Genomic DNA, 13,596 nt, shown 5'->3' on the forward strand with positions numbered 1-13,596 from the left:
CCATTTGGAGTGTTATCTCTTTTCTGATAAATCTGTCTTTACCCAAGGCAAAAGGTTTGGCAGCTCGCAGCTGCACTCCTTCCTCGCAGTTCATCACCTTACAGTGGGTATACAAAGGCAGCAGCAGCAAAGAGATGGTCTATGTAAACTATTTGAACCTTTGAAATGTGTCCTTATGTGTATGGTTTCATTGAGGCTCCCTTATCTGGGCGACCAGTTAGTGTGTTATAGATTCAGTCTAGAAAAAATGGACAATACTCGTAACCGGTAATGATACGGGTGTGCTTAGACCATCATTCACTTTTATTAGTTTACAGATAATAATACAATGAAATAAAGCCATACATTTCCATTTCACTTATCAAGGTTATAGAGGTATTGCAAATTGGTTGTTATTAAAAAGGTTGTCAGGGTTTCCATTGCCTGAAAAATATCTATGTGTTTATGTTGCCCTTCGCTGCCTTATATTGTTATTTGTGCTTGTTGAAATAATGGGACCTTACATGTACAAATAATATGGTGATTTTTCATTATCAACAGCTCATTTATTTTTATTTTTTTTTACAGTTTTGCCCTCTGAGGATTTTGCTTTTGTCCGCACTGTTTTTTAACAAAAGAAAAGCATATGAAAATGTTAAATGCGTAGCATCAATCAGTTTGTTTACAGTGATTGCATTGAATAACCAATCAAGGTAACTGCTATATTAATTTATAACAGTTAATGGATTTTCCCACTTTTTTGTTATTGTTAGTCTATATTGCTTTGCATCAGGTTCACGTTGTGACATTTTTCCTCCTTGCATTGAATAATTCAAAAACCTTAGTCTGGTTATAATTGAATTATTAGTGGTCAAGTAAACACATTAGGAAGGCTAAAACTTTTCACAAGCAAACTAACACCCCCTAACTGAAACACCCCTACACCTATTTAAACACACACATTGAAAAGGTGAGGGCTTGTAAGTGGGCCCGGGTGGGAATGAAAAGCACTAAAGCAAATTCACTTCTGTGAACTTTGCTGTTAGCTTTTCCTCAGAAAGATCAGAAAGACCATTCACGCTGCTTGCCAGTTTCTGCTTTTCAAACATTTTAACTAGTGTTCAAGTGGAGAGGTCAAGCATGTATGTCTGCGTCCAACAGAACATTGTTTTAACAGTTAACCAATTACATAGCATTTTTTATGGCTTTAAAACGCACCTTGTTGATACAAATTTTACGCCTCTGGTCTTTTGCCGTAGTGCATTGGGACATAATTACTCAAAACACCTTTGTGCTATTTAACATATTTAACTGCATTCAGCTTTTCCTATATTCTGAGTCAGTCCCATCATTTCACATATCCCCCTTAGTTCTTTCAGTTTGCCAAACTGACCCATCCTCCACTTTTCCATTTAACCATTGTCAACTTATACAACTCACAGGTCTCTGAAAGCTCTTTTGTTTGCGCAGCTGAAGGCTACAGCCCCACATGGCAGTAAAAAAAAAAAAAAAAATTCCCTGCCAGTGAATGTAAACAGGAGAACACTGACTGGTTGTTGTTAATGTACCACCATGACATGTTTCAGCCTTCAACCAACCTCCTATATCCGCAGTCTCAGCGGCAGCTGGTGTTCCAGCTTCTGTTCTCTTCATTGCTACAAATCGATCTCAGAGGTCACTGATAGTGCAGGCAGTGATGTAAAACTCATGGCATGTGTTGCACATAAACATGCTCCCTGACATAACGCAGGCTAAAGACTATGTTTACGTCTTTCCCATCTCTCAGGTGTTATCCGAACACAAGAACTCTTGGATCATGAGACTACACCTCACTACTGGCTCACAGTCTACGCGATGGATCGCGGCGTGGTGCCGCTCTCTGCCTTTGTCGAGGTCTACGTCGAAGTGCAGGACGTCAACGACAATGCACCGCAAACGTCAGAACCGGTTTACTACCCTTCCGTCATGGAGAACTCCCCTAAAGATGTGTCAATCATCCAGATAAATGCGGTTGATCCAGACGCCAAGGCCAGCGATAAACTCACCTACAGGATCACCAGCGGCAATCCCCAGGGTTTCTTTGCCGTTAACGCCAAGACAGGTAAGATTGCTGTTACTGTGATGGAAATGAATCACTATAAATTGCTTCCTCAGAACAGGAAGTCCCTGCTCTGACTCATGAAGACATATTGTATTCCAAGAAAAATGATTACCTTGAACATGGCTGCTTACTTGAGAAAGAAACCTTTAACAACTACAAAGAGATCAGCTCATACTCAAACTTTGAAGGCTAGCCCTATTTCCAGTGTACAGTCTATCTAACCATCTAAATGATTAAATATTAAAAACAATAGCTTGTTGTACGATCGCAGGTCACATCTTATTATTTTCATGTAAGCAGGGATTAATCGGGATATACTGATTGAAGCCAGCGATTACTTTAAATGTCACAAATGTGGCAAACATATAAAGAATTATACTACATATTAAATGGCTTGGGGCCAGGTTTTGAGATGTACTGTAGTGCATGGCTGACAGGCTAGTGAGCTGCTGTGAGGTTCCTGTTCCCTTTCTTGTGAAAAGGGAAGAGCAGTGTGAACACCATATGTTAGCCCAGGACAGGAATGGCTTGAGCCTACAGGGGTTTTTTTCCCACTCTAAAGTGTATTCTCATATGGTACTCTGCAAATGGTGTGATGATTAATATTTCATTGGATTATTTTAAAGTTGCAGGAGCCAGCTATGTTTAGTTGAATAGCAGTGAAAATACTTCTAAAAGGTGAAAAAAAAGAAGCTCCATGTACTCTCTGTAAATGTTTTCAGATTTATTCTTGCAATGCTGGACTGGAGCGTGATTCCATTGAAGAATGTGTTCTACACGTGTGCATAAACCTACTCAGAACCATTAGCTTTGTCAATATAGAAATATAAAATAAATCAAGAACAATAATAAAATACAATAATTGTGTGAACTTAAATGACTTCCATTTTGACTAACACAGATCACAGTAGCAACATGAGATGGTTAAACTCTGTCTCTGAACGTGCCAGTTACTTAATTAGTTATTCTTTCTTACCTAGCTTACACGCAGCTTTGAATGCAAGTGCTCATTAAACTGAAATGAGGAATGGGCAGCCAAGCAGTTGCTCCAGTTTGTCCTCACTGACGTGTGTGTGGTCCTGTTTCCCAAGGTTGTCACATCAACAAACGAAAGAGTTATTTTCGTTGGAAGTGGCAATGTGAATTTTTCTGACCAAATAAGGATTTATCATGTAGCATGCCTCCCAAACAAGCCTCACTGTAATGCAGGGCACTCCCCAATGGACAGGAAAAGAAAGACAAAATAAATGATGTGATAGGTATGCGGACACATAATGTTGGTGTTTCATCTGCATGCATGACAAGATCAGCTTACATTATGCTGATAAAAACTCAGGGAGGCTGAAAACGCAAAGTGAAATTGAATATTTCTCTTTTGACAAAGCAGTCATACATAACGTAGGCATACCTAATATCTTTACAATCATGTGTCTTCCAGATATATTCTTTTTTTGTGTGTGCGTGTGTTTTTGCCCTTCTATGGACGAGGAACATGTGACAATATGGGACCATACCTGGAAAGGAATGTTTACACTGAAGCAGCTGATCTTGAACTGAATGGCATGGCATTGCCTTTTGGTATTTATTTTTGCTGAATAAGATTCCATCTTATCTCTTTTCCCAGCGAAGATGATGAGTTTTTCGTAAAATATGCTTTGATTCTATTGCATACATAGTTTTCTTCATCCAGGCCTACAGTGAATTATCACTTATTCAGCAGTTGAAAGTCTTCTTAGCTCACATATCTGAAGTAATTATGAAGCGTAGGGTCAAATCAACTGTGGGCAGAAGCTCTTCGTAGTAGAATTGGCCGTGTCTTTGCGTGGTTTTCTTTTTCTCGTCAGAAGAGCTCTCTAAAAAAAACTGGTTTTACGGCGGACACTGAAGCATAAAAAAATAAGAGCCATTCACGCATATCAAAGCATGTTAAAACTTTTAACAGTGGGACACCGGAGCTCCTTGAGTCAAGTTAAACAAAGAGTGGGTTGGACAAAGACAACTTCATTAAATCCCTGCTTCGTTGCTTTGATTTTCTTCCTTCATTGTTTGTGAAGATTGCAGCAGAGAGTGGAGGTAGACAGGTGGGTGGGGAGAGAAAACAAGAGAAAACAGGGAGCCAAGTGTAGCTGCTTACTAGAGAAGACAGTGATTTATGCAGAGTGCCGGTTAAAATGACAGTAACATGTTTACTAGCCAATGTTTTTAGTTGAATTGAATGTCTTGAGGAACGATTACAAATTATATTTTATTTTCTATATCTGTGGTATTAAACAAGATGAAAATAGGCCTGATATCTCTCCACATTATCAACTCAATATGGCATTCCCACCGCATATTACAGGTTTTTGAAAATGTTTAAATTTACATGTAAGTCTCTGTAATTACATGTTCTAAAGTTGCATTGGAAGCATAGGCCCTTGGCATATCTACAAAGCTCTGAAAAAGGGGTGGGAAAAAGGAAAAGACGTTAAGGCCTATGTTTTGTGTGTGGGTTTTGGAACGTGCATGTGTTCCAAGCTAACTAGCTAGCCTTCTATCATGGACTGCAGCCTTGTGCATACACTCAAGCTTCAAACACATATGAAGACTCCGCTTGACGCCTTGCGTGGCGTTGGATGCCCTTTTCCCGCACAGACCCACATTGAAAAGCCCAGGATGAAAGGCTTAGGCCCACCTTATTTCTGCCAAGTGAACAAGTCCTGCTGTTTTGGCTGTTCTCTGACTTTAGTTTGTCATTAAAGTGCAAGGCTAGCTCTTCTCTCTAGCAGACACTACTGCAATCCCAACGTTGGAGAGCTTAGAACTTAACGGTTTGATATAGCTTTGCTTTCAAGGGGATTGGAACAAGTAGAGAGAAAACAAGGCAGAGCCACGTGGGGTGAAAATTGTGCCAGTCAGCTGGATATGAATTAAGTGTTCTAAAGCAGTATGAGATCAGTGAATTTGAATAATGCTGTTTGGGTCTGAAATTTTCAAAGATGAACCAGTGCTCAGTTGTGTGATGGCACAGATCTCATCCCACCCACAGACATGACAACGGTTGTTTTAGGCTCCTAAGCATTGATTTGGCAGCTGAGAAGAATTGTATTCCCTGGATAAAAGACTCAGCAGGATATGGGCTGAGACAGACAGATAGATAATCGCGTGTGCTCTATGTAAAATGTGTAAATGTAATTAAATGCTGTTTATTACTTTGGTACAAATTAGAGTGAGGATGGTTTGGCCACACGCACACACTAACAGTACTTTAGACAGCCAGTCCACTAGTTGTCTAGTTTTATTTCCTGTATGAAGGAGTTGTCATCTGAAGTTGTTGACATGAGTTGCCCACCTTTTCTGTGGGAGAGTGAGCAGTGTTCATTACCTGGTGAATCTCTCTCTCTCTCTCTCTCTCTCTCTCTCTCTCTCTCTCTCTCTCTTCCCTGAAATGCTGTTACTGTACTTGGACGTACTGGACTTTGAGCAGAGCTCTTATGCCAGAACACACAAAAGGCAAAGAACACACACACACACACACACACACACAGGAAGTTTGGTTTGTCATATCTAAGTTAAGGAGAGCGAGCTGGAGCAAAGATCACTCCGATAGCTATCTTATCTTGCTGAATGGTCATTAATCTACTTCCTGTTGTACCTATTCTTCCTTTCCTTGTGTAGTATAAGTACTTTCTAAAGCTTCTCTAATTGTCCCAGTGTTGTCCATTGACTTTTTTTTCGAACATAGCATAATTAGTCTGTGGTGACCTGACCTATAAGATTTTTGCTCAGAGCACCGAAATCCTGTTGAAAACTCAACCGTATAATGATGGCGCCTCTCTGTATTCGTCACCAGACAATGGTGTAGTTATAGCGGACAAGGGCATGCCTTTAATAGGATATGGCTGTCTATACCTGATTGTGTTTGCCCTTTTAATGGCAGCTTTCATTCCAGTGGTTAAGCCCAAATAAAGAAAGATACACCCAGGTGAATTCTTACAATCATATTGAACAATTGTGGCCCATCCTTTTTTTTTTGCCTGCAGCCAGCAACTCATTGTCATCAATTTAAAAGGAGTGCTGTGGGTAATGCTTTGGCAAGCTTGGATACCTTCGACAGGTTTTATGTGCATTTGTCACCCCTGGGGTTGAATGAAAAGGTAAGGGAAAACAGCCACTGGGATTGCAGCTGCAAATCATTCATTTTTTTGTTGGGGCTTTTATCAACTTTCAGTAACGCCTTCTCTGTTTGAGGGAGAAAACACACACCCTTGTGTTTTCAGTGGTTTACCAAAGCCCCGACCACTATTAGGGGAAGTGAGATAGGAAATGGATACTTCCAACAACTTCCTGATGTTTCCGGTGATTTGGGGCCGAAACGATTGTTACAGCTCTCAAGAGAGATTGTGAAAAGAGAATGTGAAAATGAAAAATGTCTGATTGTCCTCTTAAAAACTTCAAAGAGTGGCCATGGTGGCTTAGTTGTCAAAGATTCAGTGTAACCACAGTATCTTTGAAACACATCCAATAACGCGACGTGATCTTTTTAATCTTGTCATTGTGGGTGTCCAATGTTTTCATTGAATCTTGCCTTATTTTTATGAACATGGAGCAGATACTTTAATTGAAGAAATTGCTATCAAAAATTTTGTGTGAAGATTTTCCTGAAATTCCTGCAGAAGGGAGAGATAAGCTAACATTTACTCACTTCTGATCTTTATAAAATCACCACAGGAGAACTGTGCTTTATTCAGTGCAAAGTGAAGCCAAACCATTATGTGCAGGGTGATCAAGGTCCGTGTAACGCTTATCAGTTACATTTTCTAAGCACAAACGGACATTTGGAAAAACAGAAAAATGGGTTAAAATATCAAATTTTTCATTTTTTTCCCACCTTGACAAATTAAAAAATTGGATCTTTAACCTGTTTTTCCAATTTTCTGAGGATCAGAAATTGAGAAAATTACAAAATTGCATCTGAGCTACAGTTATTCAATACTGCAATGGTATTCTCTTCCTGTACTTTGCGGAATATGCAGGTCATTAACTGCATATGGACCAAAATGAAAAACTGATAGACTTGGGGTCTGATGGTTTTGAGTGGGGGGCGGGGCATAGCTAGGCGGAACGAGGAAGAGAATACCATTGCAGTATTGAATAATTGGAGCCCAGACGCAATTTTGTAATTTTCTAAATTTCTGAGTCTCTGAATAGAAACAGAAAATTGGAAAAACAGTTTAAAGATCCATTTTTTTTATTTGTCAAGGTGGGGAAAAATTGGATATTGGAACCCATTTTTCTGTTTTTCCAAATGTCCGTTTGTGCTTAGGAAATTGAACTGATAAGCGTTACACTGACCCATCAACCTCGTGACCTACATGTAAATAACAAAAAAAGACCTGACCCAGCTTGTTCTTTCTGTGTGAAATGAAGCCTAGTAACTCTGACAACCTGTTTGTTCCATTAGCACAAATCAAGTGACAGCTTTTAATTAGACAATTGATTTTGATTGGTTGGTTTGCTGGTATTTTGAAAGAAAGTTTTACTTGACAATGGCAAACCCGTGTGCGATTGCAGAGGCATCGCTCACAAGACAGTGTATTGACAAATCTGTCACAGCAGAGACGCACTGCCATTAGTGTTACTGTTACAATAAGGTTGAGTGAGTTGAGCCAAAGCCTACAGATTAAACTGACATTATGATTACAGTGTGCAGTGTTTTAGTTTGAATTTTTTATCTCTTAAAATGTTCCTGATCAATTGTTAATGTGGAAGTGCAGTGAGATACCTCTGTTAAATGGACCAGCTTGCTCTTGTTGGTGCACATCAAAATGCCTCACCTACTGTATTTAAGTGAACCGTACACACAAGCACTTAAAAGGTGAAAGGCGTAAAATTACCTTGAAAAAATGAACAGTACAAAGCTACAACATGTGGACCACTGTGTGTGTGTGTGTGTGTGTGTGTGTGTGTGTGTGTGTGTGTGTGTGTGTGTGTGTGTGTGTGTGTGTGTGTGTGTGTGTGTGTGTGTGTGTGTGTGTGCAAATTTGTAGGAAGCAAAACATTTGACTGTATTTTTTTTTTATTCTTAGTATACTGTTGCCTTCAAATTGGTATATGTGATACCTTGTAGAGACCTGGTCAAATCATAAGTTGGCACAGTGAATATCATTCGTGCATCCTCTTAAAATATTTGGTTCTAGAAGTTTTTGTGATGTAGTGACTATTCGCAAGGCTAGTTGGTGAATTTGTGTTGCTGTCAAGCTAACACGCTAGCCAGCCGGAGACATACTAGTGTTAGTTAGTAACAATAGCTCTTCAAGCTTCTTTGTATTATTTCTATAATGCAGTTTACTCCCCCAGGGCATTTTGTTCTTTGGGTTGTACATCATTTCATTCAACAACGAGTGTTACTGAAAAGGGAAGTTAAGCTTTTGAAGCTAACGAGCGTGCTTACTGTCAGTTAGCAGGCCCCAGTGAATTCAAAAGACGCAATTACCATCGACTCTCTGTCTTCAAACCATTCCTCTTTTGTGGAGCAGTTCAAACTCCAACAGAGGAGGTTAAATAAAAGTGGATGGTGCAACACAGCAAATAACCTACATTAACCTTCTCCATTTTGGACCCCTTGGCTCTTCCTTTCCCTCAAAGGTCAGTACTGTCAAGACACATTGCTATTGCTCAACAGCACACATTTGTGGGTCAAACTCAACCAAAGTTAAACTCAGCATGAAAGATTTGCCCAGTTTTACTTTGCCTTAGTGAGCGAATCCACCTGTCATTCACTGTTTTAATGCGGGTGTGACCAACAGACAAAATTGTAGTGTATCTATTTTAAGGTAATGCATTAATGTGTGTGTTAATGTATGAACACACATATCTGTTGTAAAAAATGTGTTAAAGGACTTCATCCACCAATGAAAATTGTGCATATGTGGTCTCTCCATGCGAGTTCTACAGATCCTTGCTAAGGATTACATTTTGCATCAATTATCTGCCCTTCTAGAACTAGTTCAACCTTCAACATTTTTATACTCTACTATAACCAAAAGTATTTGATTAACAGGTGGGCAGTGTAATTGGCCTTGCAGATGTATTCTTAAGACATGACCACAACTATACTACTTAGGTGGCTTTACAAAAAAAAAAAAATTTGACTGATGAAAATTGACAGACCAATGTGAAATCTATGAGGGAGAGACGGGAAAATCATTAAAACAAGATGTATAACAAATAGCTATCAAAACCAAACTATCTGCCTGCGATCTCAACATGGGTACATTTCTCCCACACGGTCTCTTACCTATCTGTGATGCCTTGTCTTTAATACCACCCAGATTTTATGTGTACATATCAGAATTGACATCCGTCAAAACTACCAGTTAGCATGATGGTACCTCAGCTGCTCCACTGCTTCCAAGCATCCCATCCATTTGCACAACTCCCCACAACATTCACTTTCACCAGCACTTGGGAACCTGAATCCCCCATAGCCCTAAGTCTTCCATGACGTGCTTGTCTTTTCGGATTACAAATAAACCTTGCAGCTGTGAGGTGCTGAGATATCTCGATCCTAATGCAAACATAGCTTCCCCGCTAAATGCCTTTTACTCATTTTCACAAAGACAATATGTATGTATTAATGTGTTTGTATTAGCTTCTATGTCGGAGGAATTCTGTGTTTCTGGACGACAGAGCAGGACCCCAGTTGGACTACACTGCCATTTAAATGGCATGCCAAGCATTGCTTTTCTTCTCAATAAAATACAACCGTCAGTAGCTCTTGTTCAGCAGCATTTTGGAGAGTCGGTTATAAAGAAAGCGACAAACAGCTCCTAGTTTAATGTACCAATCCCTTCTTAAACTCCCAGAGTCCTTTGGACGTTGGTCTCCTACTGTTTTCATTCGAGAAGATAGATGGTATCACGAGCAGTGAAAACTGATACTTTTCACAGTGTTGTTTTAGGCTTGAGTAGCAGACACATGACTCATAATGAAGCTGTGAATATTGATATAGCTGTCTGGGGTTGAACGCTGGGTTTCGGGATAAGAAATGTTGCACTCTTTGGTCATTATTTTCCACACACGAGAGAAATAGCAAGCATTTAAATAATTAATTTTCAAAACATAGTGTCAGTTCACAACAACAGTACTAAATACCTCAAGGACTTTTGCAATTGCACAACAAGTCCTGCCACTGCAGACACCCAGCACATTCCCGATTGTCTAAAGTTATGACTAAATGTGTGTCGTATAAATATGTGTGTCACTCTAAAGACTGCTAATCACAGCAGTAATGCCTGGGTATGAACCGGCCCAACAATGTCCTAGACTCCTTAACTCCCTCCAGGCCTCCATTTTGGAGCAGCGGTTGTAGCGCTCAAGGACATGGTTGAGAGTGCCACCGCTGCTTTGCTGTTGTTTTTCTCCCCCTCTCAAAACAGCATGGCTATAATTACTGTCGGCCCAGCTCAGCCCACGCCTGAGGATGGCTTGTGTGTGTGTGTGTGTGTGTGTGTGTGTGTGTGTGTGTGTTTTGTGACAAAGGCTGCGGGGTTGGAAGTACAGACTTCTCTGGTGAGCTTTGGCTTACCAAGTAATCATTTTACAGTTCCTTAACATTTAGAGATAGAGAGGTATGCACCTTTATTGGCTGGAACACTATGGCCACCATAGTCCTACATAAAAGGACCATTCCTTCTGTGCATGTAGTTCGACGAGTGGTCGATGATTGCGGGATAAGTTTATATAGATTTGAAGTTTAGAAAGTTTAGATTTTTTGGAAACAAGTGAGATCAGTGCTCGGATATTGGAGTGGGCGGCAAGTCCCGTGGTCAGAGATCTGGCAGCGAGCTGGCAGCATGCCACACAAAAATGGAAACAGAAGCAAACAAAAGCAGTTTTAAGCCACAACACAACATGCATCAAAATAGCTTTACTCATCCGCAGTGGATGCAAACATGTGTTTTTGCATTTGAGATGTTTGATTCTACTCCCAGACATCTCTACTTCTCGAAGTGGATGCTGGTTTTATGCTCCATCAAAATCCTAAAATACTTCAACTTTTAAAAATACGAGAGAGCAATAAAATTGAGCTTGCGGTTCAAACAATTTCACCAAGAGGCCATGCCCCAAAACCGCTGAGCTGACTATTGTAAAGCTGATACATAGAGTGAATTAATCGATCAGTTTGTTGACAGAAAATAATTATGCAACTATTCTGAAAATTGATTAGCCTAATGGTTTAAAGTCATCTTACCAGAGAAAAATGATGAAGACAGTACCCACTTCCAGGTTTCTCCAATTAAACTGAATAGACTCCTCATTAGGTTTTAGGACATTTGTAACAATTGTCTGGAATTGTATGGACTAAAACAATGAATCTGTTAATAGAGACAATAATTGCCAGATTAATCATTAATGAAAATAATCAGCCCTAGACTACTCGGCACACCTGTGGAACACACTTTATGTGATGTGAAAAGTGGAACCTTGGACAGACCATATGATTAAAGGCAAATGCTCACCACATGACGGACTGTCTGTTGCATGTGAGACGTGTATAAAGAATACACAGTCTGGCAGAGAATGTTGCCACCCTGCTGGGAGAAGGTCGGCACCCTTCTGTTGCCAAAGGCACAATTGCACCTGGAAAGGACAGCCATACACGTTTGATATTAATGACACCTTGCCAACTGAACGGCTTCTCTTGACAATGGGATTTCAGCAGGGTGTAGTTAGTACATGAGACCTGAGGTACCTGAGGTCTGCTGTTGATATTTTAACTTCAACTAACCACAGTGCACTAAGGACAAAATCCCTTTTCACTTCCTCTAGCTTTTTTTTTGCTTGCCCGTGCACTCTTTCCAAATTTCCCATCCCGGTTTTCAGCTGGAGGTAGCAGAGCTATTTTTTGTGTCAATATTTTTTTTTTGTGTGATAAAGAGAAGAGAGAGAGAGAGAGAGAGAGAGTGACAGAGAGATTACACCTCAACCAAAATATGCAAGAGTTTTGAGCAACACGTATACCCATAAACAAAAGGCATTCAGCTCATCTTCTGGTGTGCCTGCTGTTGCAGCATCAAGGTGTAAATTATGTTTGTGAATTGGGACATCTCTGCAGTTTTTAGCAAACCCAAATTCCTATTCACCAGAGTGGGTTTGGAATTAAGGCCAGGTCTTTTTTGTGATTTCATTGGTTTTGCTGATGCTATGTTTGTTGCAGTGCTGTGCTTCTGTCCTGAGAGTATACTGTTTACATCACAAGCACTGTCTCTGTTATGATACCTAGCCAAGCGTTGATTAGGCAGCTGATTTGCAGAGGAATTATAAATCAGAGACTCGCTGTGGTTAATGCTGTCATCTGTATTCTGGTCTATAATGCATGCACAAAGGGAGAAGTTACCTAACACAGCACACAGGGGTGCTTAACAACATTATCATCCATCAGCTTCAGCCTGGCTAAAGCACATGAATAATTAGTCAGCGTTGTCAGTTTTGATGTGGCACAGCAGAACTATTAGCTTTGATGGTAATAATCTACAGCTCGCTCACTCATGTAACCCATGCTGATCCCCTGCAAAACTTTCTGGCAGACATCACGCAACACTGCAAAGAGTAATTCCTGCAGGTCGTATAAATTGACCGAACTTAATTTGTGTTGCCAGTGTTGACACACCTTTTATCACGGTGAGGTGGGTATGTAACAGTGTTGAGAAAGAGGGGTGGAGGCAGGTTTTTTTATTTGTGGTAATTAAAATGTGTCTTTCATATAAATATTAAATTTGCACCTGCAGTGGTTGCCATTTCAAATGAATGTACAATTAATATTTAAATGTGTTGCCCAGCAATATGTAGCTATGTTAGATAAGCAGAGCAAAGAAATTAGTTGCATCTACAGGAAGTGTCTGGTGTTTATAGTATTTTTGTTCCCAACATAATATAGACCTATATCTTTGCAGCTCACTGTGAAGATTAAATAAAGCCTAGGAAGGATAAGAAAGGGGGAGAAAAAAGGGGGAGCAAAAGCGCCTCGCTCATATGCCTCAATTTGCTGTGCTGAGGGAGGGCTATTTCAGGACCCGTAAGTTGTGGCCTGCTATTCTCGTTGCAGGCATATGTGCCATTGATGGGTTTGGGTTTCTGAAATCCTTTGCTTTATGCTAATCAGGCGCAGTGTGGCAAGCAGGCAGCTCTGGTGCGGTTGAAGTTGGCATGTCTACTCTACACTCAGTGTCTCTGCAAAGTTGCAATTATATTGGTAGTGAGAACAGAACGCTGCTTATAACGTAGCCATGTAGGAATATCCTCCCCCTCCCCCCCCTCCTTTTTCTTCTAATGTTTGTGAATTTGATTCAAAATTGGATTAGCCAGGAACTAAAGACTCAAGCTTGTTTTATTTTCACTTTTGTCAAAGCTTGGCTCAACAAAGTCCCCTCTGTGCGATTGGTCTCACGCAATGATCAATCCTCCTACTTAAAATGAACGATGGAGCTCAAAAAGACCGTTGAAACCCTTCAACTTGCAGCAGGATCTTTTTC

General features: G+C 40.2%; 1 protein-coding gene across 11 annotated transcripts in view; it reads left to right on the forward strand.

Moving 5' to 3' along the window:
• The window catches only part of fat1a (FAT atypical cadherin 1a), an 82,691-nt gene that overhangs the window by 18,027 nt on the left and 51,068 nt on the right, over positions 1-13,596 (forward strand). For all 11 annotated transcript variants that reach the window (XR_005636693.1, XR_005636682.1, XM_039779280.1 and 8 more), the window contains exon 3: positions 1,766-2,080. Coding sequence is in view for 9 of the 11 variants with exons in the window: in XM_039779280.1 (XP_039635214.1) it covers positions 1,766-2,080 (315 nt within the window). In the remaining 2 variants the exon portion in view is untranslated. The remainder of the gene's footprint in view (positions 1-1,765; positions 2,081-13,596) is intronic.

This window comes from Perca fluviatilis, chromosome 1 (genome assembly GCF_010015445.1).
Source record: "Perca fluviatilis chromosome 1, GENO_Pfluv_1.0, whole genome shotgun sequence".
Classification (NCBI taxonomy): Eukaryota; Metazoa; Chordata; class Actinopteri; order Perciformes; family Percidae; genus Perca; species Perca fluviatilis.